General features: G+C 39.4%; 1 protein-coding gene across 1 annotated transcript in view; it reads left to right on the top strand.

Annotated features, from left to right (window-relative positions):
* Positions 1–13316, top strand: part of LOC122815150 (probable E3 ubiquitin-protein ligase HERC1) — a 5886073-nt gene that overhangs the window by 4413511 nt on the left and 1459246 nt on the right. Inside the window, exon 58 of the mRNA XM_044087407.1 lies at positions 6853–6987. Within this exon, the coding sequence (XP_043943342.1) occupies positions 6853–6987 (135 nt within the window). The remainder of the gene's footprint in view (positions 1–6852; positions 6988–13316) is intronic.

Raw genomic sequence — 13316 nt, 5'->3', positions numbered from 1 at the left:
TTCTGAGACTTCCCCAGATCATCTCACTGAGGAAGTACCCAGGAAAAGGATGTGCAAGAGGAAGCACCTAGACTCCCTGCAGGAGTCTGTCACCGAAGACACAGATTTCGATGAAAGCAAAGGGTCCCCATGGTCCTGAAGATGTCCCCTTTGGAGACATAATAGAGATCCTGAAACAGAGAGGTGGCAAGACATCTTCCAGCCCTATGCCAGAGGAATCTGTTCTCCTAGAGGTTTTTAGTACAAGATCCTCTACTTCCTGGGTGACTCTGCCCACTGATGAGCTTGTAGATATGATCTCTGAGCAAGCATGGAAGGAGCCTGACTCCATAGAGCCAATACCTTGGAGACCAAACAGGATAATGGAACCACCTGCAGACAGTTTTGGGGAAAATGGGTTCCAGCTGATGCCATGGTCATTGTGGTGGCCACAAAGAAGGAAATAGCTTACAAAAGTTTCACTGTCCATCCACCTAACAGGGAGTTGTGAGCAATGAACAGACTGGGGAAGCATGTCTTTGCATTACGATCGCTGAACTATCTGGCACATTTTGTTAGACTTCATAGAGATTTGACCAAAAAGTTATCAAATGCTGTCTCTCAGGAGCTGTATCTGCCGAAGTTAAGGATTCCCTAACTTCTCAGTTGGCAATCCTACAGGCTATTTCCAGTAGCTTCATGAGGTTAATTTTCAACACAGCGGAAGGAAACTCAAGAGCTGTGGGTTTAGGAATGTCCATGAGGAGGCATGCCTGGATGCACTTATGTGACTTTGTGGAGCCATTTAAATCCAATTTAGTCTATGCTGCCTTTGATGGAACTACCCTTTTTGGCCATAAAGTGAAATAAATGCTCTCCAGGTGTGAGAAAGATGGTAAGACCTTGTCTGCAGTGGGCATACATTTTTCAACCCCCCCTCCCCCAGAGATCCTTTTTCAGGAATCAACAAAGTGGCCAGAAAATGTGGTTCAAAAAATCCCAAAATGCATTCCATGTCACACATGGAGAAAGTGCTTCCCCGAGGCAGAAGGGGGAACTCCAATGGACGTTTTCACCCTCGTGGCAGAGGTGACCCAAAAAACTAGGGTTCATGAGAATCTTTCTTCAATAAACTGTACTGGAGCTCCTGAATGGAGGCCCTACAGTCCACCTGTGGAGACAATCGAGAGAAGATTATCCCTGCACCATAGAGCCTGGATAGAATTAACAAAATATACGTGGGTGCAGAGGATTATATCCAGAGGTTATATAATACCATTTTCCCTTCCATCCCCAATTCCCAGGAAAATCTGCGATGTTCCACCCAGTCCAGGGGGATCAAGCAGCTATTCAGATTTAAAAGCTGCTAGAAAAAAAGTCATCCTAGAGGTCCCACCAGATCAAATAGGATCTAGAACTTACTCAAGGTTCTCTTTAGTGCCAAAAAAGAGAAGGGACTGGAGACCAATCTTGAATCTCACAAATCTAAACAAATCTGTGCATCAAATCAAGTTCCAGATGGTCACAGTTCAGTTCATTCTCCCTTTTCCGGGCAATGACAACTGGATGTGCTCAATAGATCTCCAGGATGCCTACTATCACATAAAGATGAACAGGCAGTCCAGGAAGTGCCTATGCTTTTGGCTAAGAGCCACTCATTAACAATTCAGAGTACTGCCCTTTGGACTCACCACAGCCCCCAGGGTGTTCACCAAATGCATGACAGTAGTGGTAGCACACCTCAGACTACAGAGATTCGTGGTGTTTCCCTACCTGGATGACTGTTTCATTACAGCTCTGACCAGGCATCCACATCATTTCATACAGTCAAGAGATCAGGTTCTCTACACCTGTGCTGTGTGAGGAATATCCATAAATTACAACAAATCACAGCTTCAACCAACTCACACATTGGAATTTACTGGAGCACTGCTCAACACAAAGACAGCCATTGCATCACTTTCACCACACCGAGTTCTAACTATAAGGTCACAGTTCAAGAAGGTTATACACAGTACATCAATCTCAGCAAGCACAGTGCTCCAAAATCTGGGCCTCATGGCTGCAGTGATACCCTTAGCTTTGTTGGCCAGGTTTTACATGTGGATCCTACAGTGGATGTTGGCTACTCAGTGGTCAACCTTCCATCAGTCAATGTCATATCAGATAAAAATTACTAACACTTGCAGAAAAGATCTATATTGGTGGATCCAGTCCAATCAACTGTCCCATGGCTGTCCATTCATTCCCCAATAACCCAAGGCCATAGTGACTGTGGATGCTTCCCAGATAGGGTGGAGGAGGGGGTCATTATCTGGGGAAGGCAGTCTAAGGTACTTGATCCCCTGAAGTGGCCAATTTGCACATAACTGTCCTAAAGATGAGAGCTGTGCTTTTGGCATTGCGAGCATTTCAAGATGTTGTTCTCTGTGAGAAGATTGCAGTTCAGACAGACTACATGTCAGTCGTCTGGTATATGATCAAACGGGGGGAATCAGATCTTCCCCACTGTGTCGAGAAGCACTCATGTTCTGGCAATGGGCAGTCTCTTCAGACTGCTTTTTTTAGTAATGCACATTCTAGGGAGAGCCACCGTGATTGTGGGCAAACTGAGTAGCTACATTCTACTTCCACATGAGTGGTTCCTCAACAAGAAGGTGGTGGACGAGATTTTCCTTCAGTGGGGCCAACCATGCTGCAGTCTTTTTGCCTCTCCCCTAAATAACAAGTGCAACAACTACTTTGCCCTGATTCCTCCTTTGGGACAATCCCCATGGGATGCTCTACTTCACGACTGGCCTCCCAGTCTACTTTATGCATTCCCACCAACCTCATTGATTCCAAAATTTCTGCAGAAAGCTGCCAGATTGAAGAGCACAGTGATTATCATTGCCCCCTACTGTCCTCGACAGATTTGTTTTCCCTTGCTATGGCCTCACCTGGTTCAACCACCATGGAACCACAGCTTCTTCAAAGATTTTATAGGGATATGAACACTTTTTGACACATTGTACTATAGATATGTAATACATCAATCAACAGAATGCTGAATGGCTTCTGAACTGTAAGGAGCATACCAGTCAGTTAAAAGTTGTCTTATTATTGTCTTTTCCTGAAATGGAAGGGCAGATGATAAGCCCAAACCACTTGATTTAGAAAATAGTGTGAGTCTGTCATCCTCCCATCCCAGTGGTGCCACAGTGAGTCCAGAGAGCTGCTGCAGCCATCATGGGATCCACCTTACTCTTTCAGAGTCATCAGCCTGATTTTGAAAGGACAACAATTTTGTAAAGAGACCAGTACATTAGTTTCTTGCAATTGCTGCAAAAAATGAAACTTGAACAGGAATAATACAATGCAACTTCTCTAGTTTCCATATCTGCAAAATGGTTTCCCTTTGAAATATGTGTGGTACACTTGACTATAGCTATTTTGTTTGGCAACAAAAGTGCATTTCATAGTTCATTAACAAAAACAGAGTTTTTAATAACAGTGTCAGGTACCCTATTTCTCTCTCTTCACACCAGTTTTTAAGAAAGTAATACCCCCATAGCTCAAGAGAGTTTTGGTGATGGGTCTGTCCTGAGGATGTCAGGTTTATGAAATTATTCAGCATCCTGTTTTCTTTTTAGATTAAAAATAGGTGAAAACATATTTTCAAAATTTTGACACAACTGATTAGGTACCCTTACTATAATGTCACCTTGTCTCAATATAAATATGGAAAATGTTAACATGGTTTGTTTTACTTTCTGTTAATGTATGCTTGCCAATGTCTTAAGTGATAATTGAATAAAGGTGTTTAAAAAAAGGGAAAAAACAAAACATATTTTCAGAATTATCATCTTCTTTTTGCTTTTCCTGGTTAGGGGTCACCACAGCAGAACTCCGGTCCGCTAATGATTGGCAGCAGATTTTTATGGTGTCGAGTTGCCAGCCCGACTCCCAACCTTCAACGAAGGTACACCCATTCGTGCATGTCTTTCAGATGCCACTCGACCATGGGGAGGACATGCAGACTCCACACAGAAGGTGCTCCAGCCGAGAATCGAACGGGCGTACCTCTTGTTGTGAGGTGACAATGCTACCGCTGCACCACCGTGACTTCTGATACCATTAATTAGGTACCCTTAATGTAGTGTTACTGTGTCTGAATATAGGTTGAAGAAATGCTTATTGGGATGGGGGGATTTAAACAAACAATAGAAGGATTTAAAACACACTGGATAATTTCAAAGAAATGTGATTTTTTTTTTTTATTTCAGGTAGTGAATACATGCCATGCTAACATCAGGAGTTCCCACAGGCTTTGTAGTAGACCCTCTTTTGTTCTCATTATTTATGACCTACCATGGGATCTTCCACATTTTAACTGCATTCTTTATGCAGATGATACTGTCATTTCACTTGCTGGCCCACATGCAAATGCCATCATCAAGAGTTTACAACACGACTTCATGCACTTCTGGAACTGGCTAGCTACTTAGAGGCTTGTTATAAACACCTCAGAACACAGGTGATGCATTTAGAACCTGAAAACATATTACAAGCTCCTCTGGTATCATTATGACTGACCCCATAAATATACCACTGCCAGTCATTGCTGCCCATAAATATCTATGGGTTACTTTACACTATTATTTTATCATTTAGCATACATTCATAAAATTAGCCATTAGCATAATAGTAACACAGCTTAAAATTGCCTACAGAATTTCTTAATTTTGTTAGCCCAAATGCTAGAAGAGCAATTGCTCTTAATGTATTAGTTCCCATGCTTGAATATGGCCTGTCCTTCACTGCACTGCTCTGTCCTCAGAACACTTTTCTACTAATAGAAAACAAAATACCATGCTTCATTGATTTGGGCAGTAGAAATGAATATGACTGCATCACACTAAGTAAATACAAATGGCTTCTCATTACACTGAGGGCATTACTGTTCCTAAACACACATTTAAATTATTGCATGACAGAAACTACCCACCTCTGCAATATAAGCTGGCCTTCGAGGTTCAGTCCTACATCATTTGAGTTCTGAAGGAATTTAATTTTCCCCTTTTTAACTTTTCATTATTGAAGAAGCTTTTAGCAAACCTGCACCAGTATGCTGGAATAATATCCTGGGTAATGTCAGACAACCTGACAGTGTAGTTCAGTTCAGGCAGAAGGTAAGAGACCATATATGCTCAAAGAGAATACATGAGTATTTGATTTACAGATCCTGGCTGAGTAACACGTACCGTTGTACACCTGCAATCCTGAATGATAGCTAATCCTGTTAAGGTTATCCTTTGTTGCACATTCAGCCGACATTGTCTCTACTCAATCAGAACTTTGTGGCTAAAAGGTACTTTTCTTGTATATTTTGTAAGTAATGTCCACAGTGCTCCTCTTTAGCTTTATTGTTGCAGTGTGTGTTACAACTAAAGTATATGTAGTGCCTGTGTTTTGCTGCAAATTCAATTTATATTTATGTTACCCTTGTTTGTGTTTTGTTACAAATTCAGCTTGTATACTTTGCTGTGATTGTTTTTGTTTTCTGTGCCTTCTCGACTAAGGGCATGGCTGAAACAGGTCTGTGGATCACTTCACTGACCCATTTAACAAATAAATGAAATAAATAAGTGAAATGTTTGGGGTTAGACATCTGTCAGTATTATAAAGTGTGGCAGTAGTGACTTTAATATCTCTGTTGTCACTTTTTATTATGTATATTTTTTCTGAGTGTCAGCCATACTGCAAGAGTGATGGCCACATTTGCAGTTTATTGATAGAACAATTTCGTGCATTCTGTATAATTTATGTTGGAGTCAGACCTGTCACCTTCCAGTGTCATTAAACTAGGAATTTAGTATGTGAATATGGACTTCTCCTTGTCTTTGTTTAATTATATGTGTTTTTGGGCTTCTTCAGTGGTTTGAAGATGAGGAGAGTTGTTGAAAACGAAGTAGTAATTTACGTTTGCAGTTTTATGACAGAGATTATTTTTTGGGGGAATATGGGGATACTAGTGACTCATAGACTGGGCAGACAGCAGCATCCTGAAATTGGGGAACTGCTGCTAGAAAACTCAGAACCTCCATTATCATTTTTGCATGTGAGTTGATGAGGATGGATTTAATTTCACAGATTTTGTGTATAAAGGGAAGAGATTCCTTGACAAGGTTTATAATGCAATAGGATGGACAAACTGACAGATTTGTAGAATGGATGGGATTTCATATTTTCTAATTACATTCCATGGCTTGTGCCATTACATGGATATTTATCACTGTGTTTGTAGTTTACTGTGGGATACCTAAAGACATTCAATAAGTCATACATGCTCAACATGAGTAAAGATCCAATGTCCAGAATATCTTCTTAAACAGTCTTATCATTCTGCTCTTGATGCACTTAAAAGGAGTGAGAGAGCTGTGTTATTTTCTTTTCTTTCAAGTAATGTGTTGAATACAGAGTACACTACACATACAATGTCAAGTAATTTAGCTGGAATTATACAGTTAATCAAATCTGTTTTCCATGATGGACTGTTTAAATGAACTTGTGAAACTTTCTTCAAGGTTTTGCAAATTCTGAATTTGTTATATTAAGTAGGAATTTATAGTGACCAAAACTATCTGTGTTTGCTGGGGTTAGGGTTTGCCCCAAACTTCAACCAGGACCACTGTTATTTATCTATTTTTGAAGTCCAAGTTTTTATTAAATGGTCTGTCACTGAAAATAGTCTTATGAAAAGTTCTTTATCATTGTTTTCATTCTATACTCCTTATTTTCTCTTTTAATTTAGGTATTAAATTATAATTTTGAAAATGTAATTAGGTATTTTAAGCCTTAAGTACTAATTCTTCTGTTTATGCTTACTTGCAGCAGTCGAACTCCACCAAATACCACATGCGACTCAGTGGCCATATCACTGCAGTAAAGACTGTGTCCTTTTCCCCTGATGGCCTTGCCCTTCTGTCTGGAGGAATAGGAGGATTAATTAATATCTGGTCACTGCTGGTAAGATAATCACAAAGGGTGTTTTCGTTAAATTATTTCATCATTTTATATCAGATAATTAGGTTTATTTACTGATATCTACATTTTTTCCATTCATCCATACTTCTGCCATTTACTATGATGAAGCTGCTTTGTGGAACTTACTATCAGATTCTGACCCTTCCTTTCTTAAATGTAAAGCAACTGTTTATACAGTGATCACATTGTGCAGCTACATAAAGCTGAACCTTTTAGAGCTTTTTTATTATTTATTTATTTACATGAGGCTGTAGTATTTATTTATTTATTTGCTTGGTTGTTTGTGTTTGTTAAGGGAAGAGCGGGTATCTTCTTGGTCCTTTTCCATATTCAGCAAGAGAGTATAATTTCAAAAAACGTATAATTATGTAATAATACAGTGTATGCCACACAGCATAGTAGTAAGTAACAACATAAATATTTGAAAAACACCAAAATTATAAAAAGTCACATAGTGTTTTTAAATGTACTATGTACAGAATGTATAACTTTAGTTGTAATACTAATGTAATAAGTACAGTATTCTACATTACACTGAGTGTCCATTTAAGAAAGGCAACAGGTATCAACGCCAGACAACTTGAACATGAGAAAATCCACATTATATGTTGAATATTTCCATGTTTTTGATATTTAGGTTATATACCTAGAAGAGAAAAGGAAGACAAAAAAAATCCCAGTTTTCACATCCTTTTTTACTGTTGGAGGGTTCAGAATGTTAGGGTTATTGGAATAGTTTAAAGTGTACATAATCACATTGCCAAAGTGGTTAGAAAATCCTTCTACGTGGCCCACCTAATCACAAAGAGGATCAATGGCCTCAAACAGATGCCCTATGCAGCTCGACTGAAGAAACTCCAGTTGTACTCGGTTGCATACTGCCTACTCATCTCTGCCTGACATACAAGGCCATGTCCAACACAGAATTTATGGACATCCTCCACCTAAAGAAAACCTTATCCCCTTGAGCCACACGCTCTAGGGATCTAAACCTCACCACAACAATAAATAGGACATGCTGGAGAGAGAGATTCCTGTCCCAGGGACTTCCCATGCTTTGGAACAAGATTCTAATCTACATTAGGCAGAGCTCCTTGCTAACACTCTTCAAAAGAAACCTTGATGAGTGGATGGGAAACAGAAAGTTTACCTCCGGGATCACTTCCGTGGTTCTGCTGGACAGAGGCACAGGGAACTAATCTAAGGGGACAACGAAATCCAACACATTCTAGCCAGGCTTATAAATGCCTTCGGGCAGATAGCTTAGTACCCCCCCTATGAACCTATTACTACATAACTTAAAAGTAGGCGAAGCAGAAGTAGCTAATGAAGCATTTGTATTTGTCAGTTTTCAGCAGATTTTTTTTTTTAGTTTAATCGAAAGCAAAAACCAGAAGGGCAGAGCTGTAAATAGGGCAAAGGCGAATGAGTGGCTGCCCAGTGTAAGCTGTTGAGTGAGATTGGCTTGTGCCAGTGCTGTGAAATTGCAGTACCAGCATTGATTTATGAAATTATGATAATGCATTTGCAGTCTTGGGTGAGCTGCATGGTGTGTGTGGGTATGTATGAGCGTGTAGTAGTAACTGTAGCAGTTGTAGCAACCTACTCATTACACGAGTGCAGAGCAGCTTTTTATTTTGGGAAAACTGAACAGATGACCAAGCTATTATACTAACATAGGGTATGTCTCCCTCAACTTTTCTGGGAGGCAGGCAGTAAGTTCTGAAATTTGGGGAATAGCACTTAAATACTCTGGTCACTACAGGGCCAAGTTTTTTATGACAGGATACAGAATGATAAACATTTAGAGGGAGTAACTGAATGTTGTATTCGAAGTGCCTGAGAAAAAGATTTTATTTGTATTGTTATGCAAACCTGATCTCTAACTAGAAGCTATTTGTTCATTCTTTACAGATTCTTGAAGCTGTCAATCAGCAGGGCATTTTTTCAGCATGTTTCACTCCAATGTTTTATGCTACTGCCTTTTTGTCCTTTGCCCCATGCCTCTGCCTGGCCTGCCACCTTCTTCATACACCTAGACTAACTCTGATTTAGCTGAAGCCAGTTGCTGAACCTAAGAGTGTCTTGGGGAATTTGGGGGCCACCTTCAGCCCTGGGGGATTTACTTTATAGGCCTACTCTTTACTCCTACTGCAGCCTTTGTAGTTGTCTCCAGGGGTGAATATGCAGTTGGGACATGTGCCTATTGCTCCACCTCTGCAACAGCTCAGCCAGGCCCACTATCCTTTCCCTTCTTTGGATACCCCCCCAACGTGGCATCCCCACCACCTACAAATGATCATGCAAGGAACACCCATGCATCCACCCACCTCACCATGATGGGTAAACCCATCTCTTCCTTGCCACTCTTATCAATCACCAGAGCTGCTAATCGAACTCAGGTCAGCTGAGATATAGTCAGATCTTTATCCCTGTATGCCAATTGAGTGGTAACTGGGCAATCTTTTGAAGAGCTCTCTTCTTACCAGTGCAAGGAGCATCAGCAAATCATTCTCAACAATTTCCTTGTGATCTTCCTTTCTTTACTATAGTCCATCATGCAATGTGCAACATCAGAGCACCAACATAAGACAAATGGACCCCGTCCCTTCTTTTCTACTCGAGTGTAGAAATAGAATGTAGCAAATGTATCAGATAATGACAAGTGTCTCATAGGTTCATAGATTAGTACTAGGCTAACTACTCTTTTGGGCCATTTTAAGCATAGCCAGTTACCTCATGTGAGAGTCGAACCCTGCACCTTGTGTCTTTAAGGTAAACATCTTAACCATTATGCCAACCTCCCACCCTTTATCGCAACCTCCCACCTTCATGATACCAGCTGCTGGACTGCAGCCCCCCCCCATTAAAAAAAGTCATTAAAGATAGAAATTCAGCTACTATTTTAAATTAAAAATGCTAATTGAGTTTTCATTTTTCTGTGTTGTTTATAGTACCTGAAATTCAGTGCACACACACACACAGTTCTGAGGAAAACCAAGCAAAAAAAATCTAATTGCTCTGCTAACCAAGCTGTATGTAGATGATTTTTGTTTTTTTGCACACTCTACCAGTCCATTCATCTCTTTATTCCTTTTGAGGATGTCAAAGACATCACTCAGCAAGCTTTTCAGTGGAGTGTTGTATGATGCAGCCAGGAGCCCTTCCTATTGGCTCAGGCTACCGCAAGTAACTGAGACAACTTGACACTGAAAGTGAAAGAAGGAGCTGACTTGCTCATGTAAAGGCATGAGCATGGAAACAAGAGTTTTTTTTTTTTTTTGCAGGCCCTATGCTTTCTATTGCCAGCATGTAAGAAAGTAAATATTTTGGTCCGTCTCTCATAACGTTTGTGTTGTTTCTGGAAAATCATTTAGGATTGCAGTCACTAAATAATTATGACAGATATTTGAGTTTCAGAATTGGAGAAAAATCTTACTACTGCAAAGCCCATTACTCTAGCATGTTCTCAGTATGTAAAGACAATGCTGTTCCTTATTTTTGCTTTTTACCCAACATTATTAAGAAGTTGAAAGGCATATTGGAAGGGCTCACACTTGGTTTCACATTTTTCCTTACTCAGTGAGCAGTCCTTTGTGGCAGTTATTTATGTATGTATTTATTCAGTTAATCACAGTCAAACATCTTGAGCTATACAGTCAGTCATGCAAGTGGTTGTAATTGATGGTCACATCTGTGTATTTGTGTGTGTTATGAGGGGTAAAAATAAATTGCTGTGGACAATTCTTATTTTTATTTTATTGCAATTGGGTATTTGAGGTATACTCAGTCAGCAGAGTTGACAGAAATGAAATGTGATTGACATTGGTGTCATTTGTTCAGGTTAAGCAATCATTGTACTGGCTTTGCAGAAGTTGTGTGCATTTGTGTGACACCAGCCGGAATACTGTATTGTAGCTATCGTTAACAGAATCATATACTTGAGATGTGCATAGTCATTAAAGTAGCTGGCATTGATGAGGATTGTCTGTAATGAAAATGACTGCTCTTGATTCAAAGATGGCTGCCGTTTTGTAAACACTACTAATCCACAGCTCTTAAATGCTCTTGAATAAAATCAACCCAGAGGAAATACCAGGACCTGTTTCGGCTAAATTGACAGAAATATCAACTCTAATCTACATCCAGAAAACCAGAAAGGGGAAAACAAATCTGAAGAATCAACAATTCTAACAGGATTACATCAGATTATCTGGAGCTGAGAGAAGAAACGGGGAAAAGAAGCCGTGTGCTCAGAGTACTTTACATACACACCCCTACCTATAAATCAAGACAACGTTTTTCCACAGAATGTCAAAAGAAGATAAAAATATGGACACTACAACAACAAAAACTAAAATCTCAGACCTATTATCTCCGGAGAAAGACCTGAACTCTAAAAGACAGAAAGTAACAAAACTTACAGGACACTGGTAAATCAGGGAATAAAAATAAAACAGATCAACTAGCAAACTTGGATGATGTAAAAACTGCTTCACTGCCTATTCAGGAGACAATAAAAAAATGTCTCTACAATTGCAATCATTTGGAACTTCCTTCAATCAAATCTTGGAAAGAATGGACAAATATGAAGCCAAAACAGTGGAGAATGAGGAAAAAATAGCCCTACTATCAAAAAAAGCTGACTCACATGAAGTAGATATTCAAGCCATGAAAGCTAAAATTATTGATCTGGAGGCAAGATCCAGAAGGAACAATATAATCATCAGAGGCAATACCGGAAAGTATTCAGTACAATGAGCTGATTCCTTCCATCATACATATATTTGCAACACTACTTAAAGACCAAAAAACAGCACAACAAATTATAATTGAGAGAGCCCACAGAGCCCTGAGAGAATCCCAAACTTCAAAAATTCCAAGACCAGTCTATGTCAAACTATTTAACTTTCAAGATGTTAACAAAGTTCTGCTATCTGCAAAGAAAAATGGGGGTCCCTTAATATGGAACATTAATAAAATCTCTCTAGCCCAGGATCTGCCTCTTCAAATCAGGCAAGTCAGACAGCTTATGTCTCCCTACTGTAAATTTCTAATTGACAAAAACATAAAATTTCAAATGAAATATCCAAATAATTTGTTATTTTCTGTGGAGGGGGTTAAATATTCAGTTACTAACATCTCAGAAGCAAAATCTATCTATGTCCATTTTTAAGAGAATTCCTGCCTTGGATAACTAACTGCATCTTCCGATGCGAGTACTGAGCCTCCAAGATTGGATAGAACTTAAAAGAACATCCGTGTGCTTAGCCTCCAAGATTGGATAGAACTTAAAAGAACAGCCGTAGACTTACTTTTCCCTTAGTTTGCTCCAAGTTTACTCCAGGCTGCTTTTTTGGATTGGCGCGAGCCTGCTGCTCGTTTTCCAAGCCTCGTGGGCACCTACAGGAAGTGTACAATATCCGTAATACGCTCGTTTTCCCAGGGGAGGAACTGAAAGTCTTTTAAATGCTTCAGAAGCCGCTTTATGAGGTGACACTTCCGGAAGTCCTTCGGCATACTCGGTCCCCCTTCGAGAAGCTAAGTAATCGGCTTAGCTATCCAGAAGCTGGATAAAGAAGTTTGATGGCACTATAAAGGGAAAAAAGTAATTTTCTGATGAGACAGTTTAAAAAAAAATGAAAATGCTACAATTCACTGTTATTTGAGCATTTCTGGTTTAGTTGACATTTTAATAATTGCCCTACACTGCTTTCAGATTGTTCTTAGGAAAAATGGCTCCATTTTCTTTAAAATGATTTGTTGTGAATGATAAATTCTCCCACTTGTTTGAATGGGTCAGTAAGCTAAGCAGTATTACTACTGCTATAGAGTACAGTATTCCAAACAATTGCCATAAAGATATACCTGCATGCATTTTCTGAACAGAGATGATGTTTAGATATTTAAAAGCTTTTACAATTAAGCTTGGCTTAATTTAAGTAATAACAAAAATTAGTGCTGTCCATACATACTGTTCCTGTGATAAAAGTTTATTTGGTGAAGTTGCTGTGTGCTGAACTGCTGCATTTTACTTTTTGATGCTCATTATAAAATCTAAATCCCATCTCATCCCATTTTTAAGGGTGGGAGTGCTGCAGTTTAAGCACAGAGTCTTTCTACATATAGATACCAAAAGTTATTTTTTAAGGTTACCATTAATAAACTTTGTTTCCAGCTACATTGAATATCAATAAAGGTGGCAATGTATAATACACTGCTAATAGAAATGAAAACTCAAAATGGTAATCTGACACACTACACATTCTTAAAGGAACATGCCCCTGAGCTTTTAAACACAGGGCTTGTTT

The sequence above is a fragment of the Protopterus annectens genome, chromosome 1.part1 (assembly GCF_019279795.1).
Source record: "Protopterus annectens isolate FY-2018-M chromosome 1.part1, PAN1.0, whole genome shotgun sequence".
NCBI lineage: Eukaryota > Metazoa > Chordata > Ceratodontiformes > Protopteridae > Protopterus > Protopterus annectens.
Note: the sequence above shows the minus strand (reverse complement) of the source record. Positions and strands in the feature narration are given on the sequence as shown.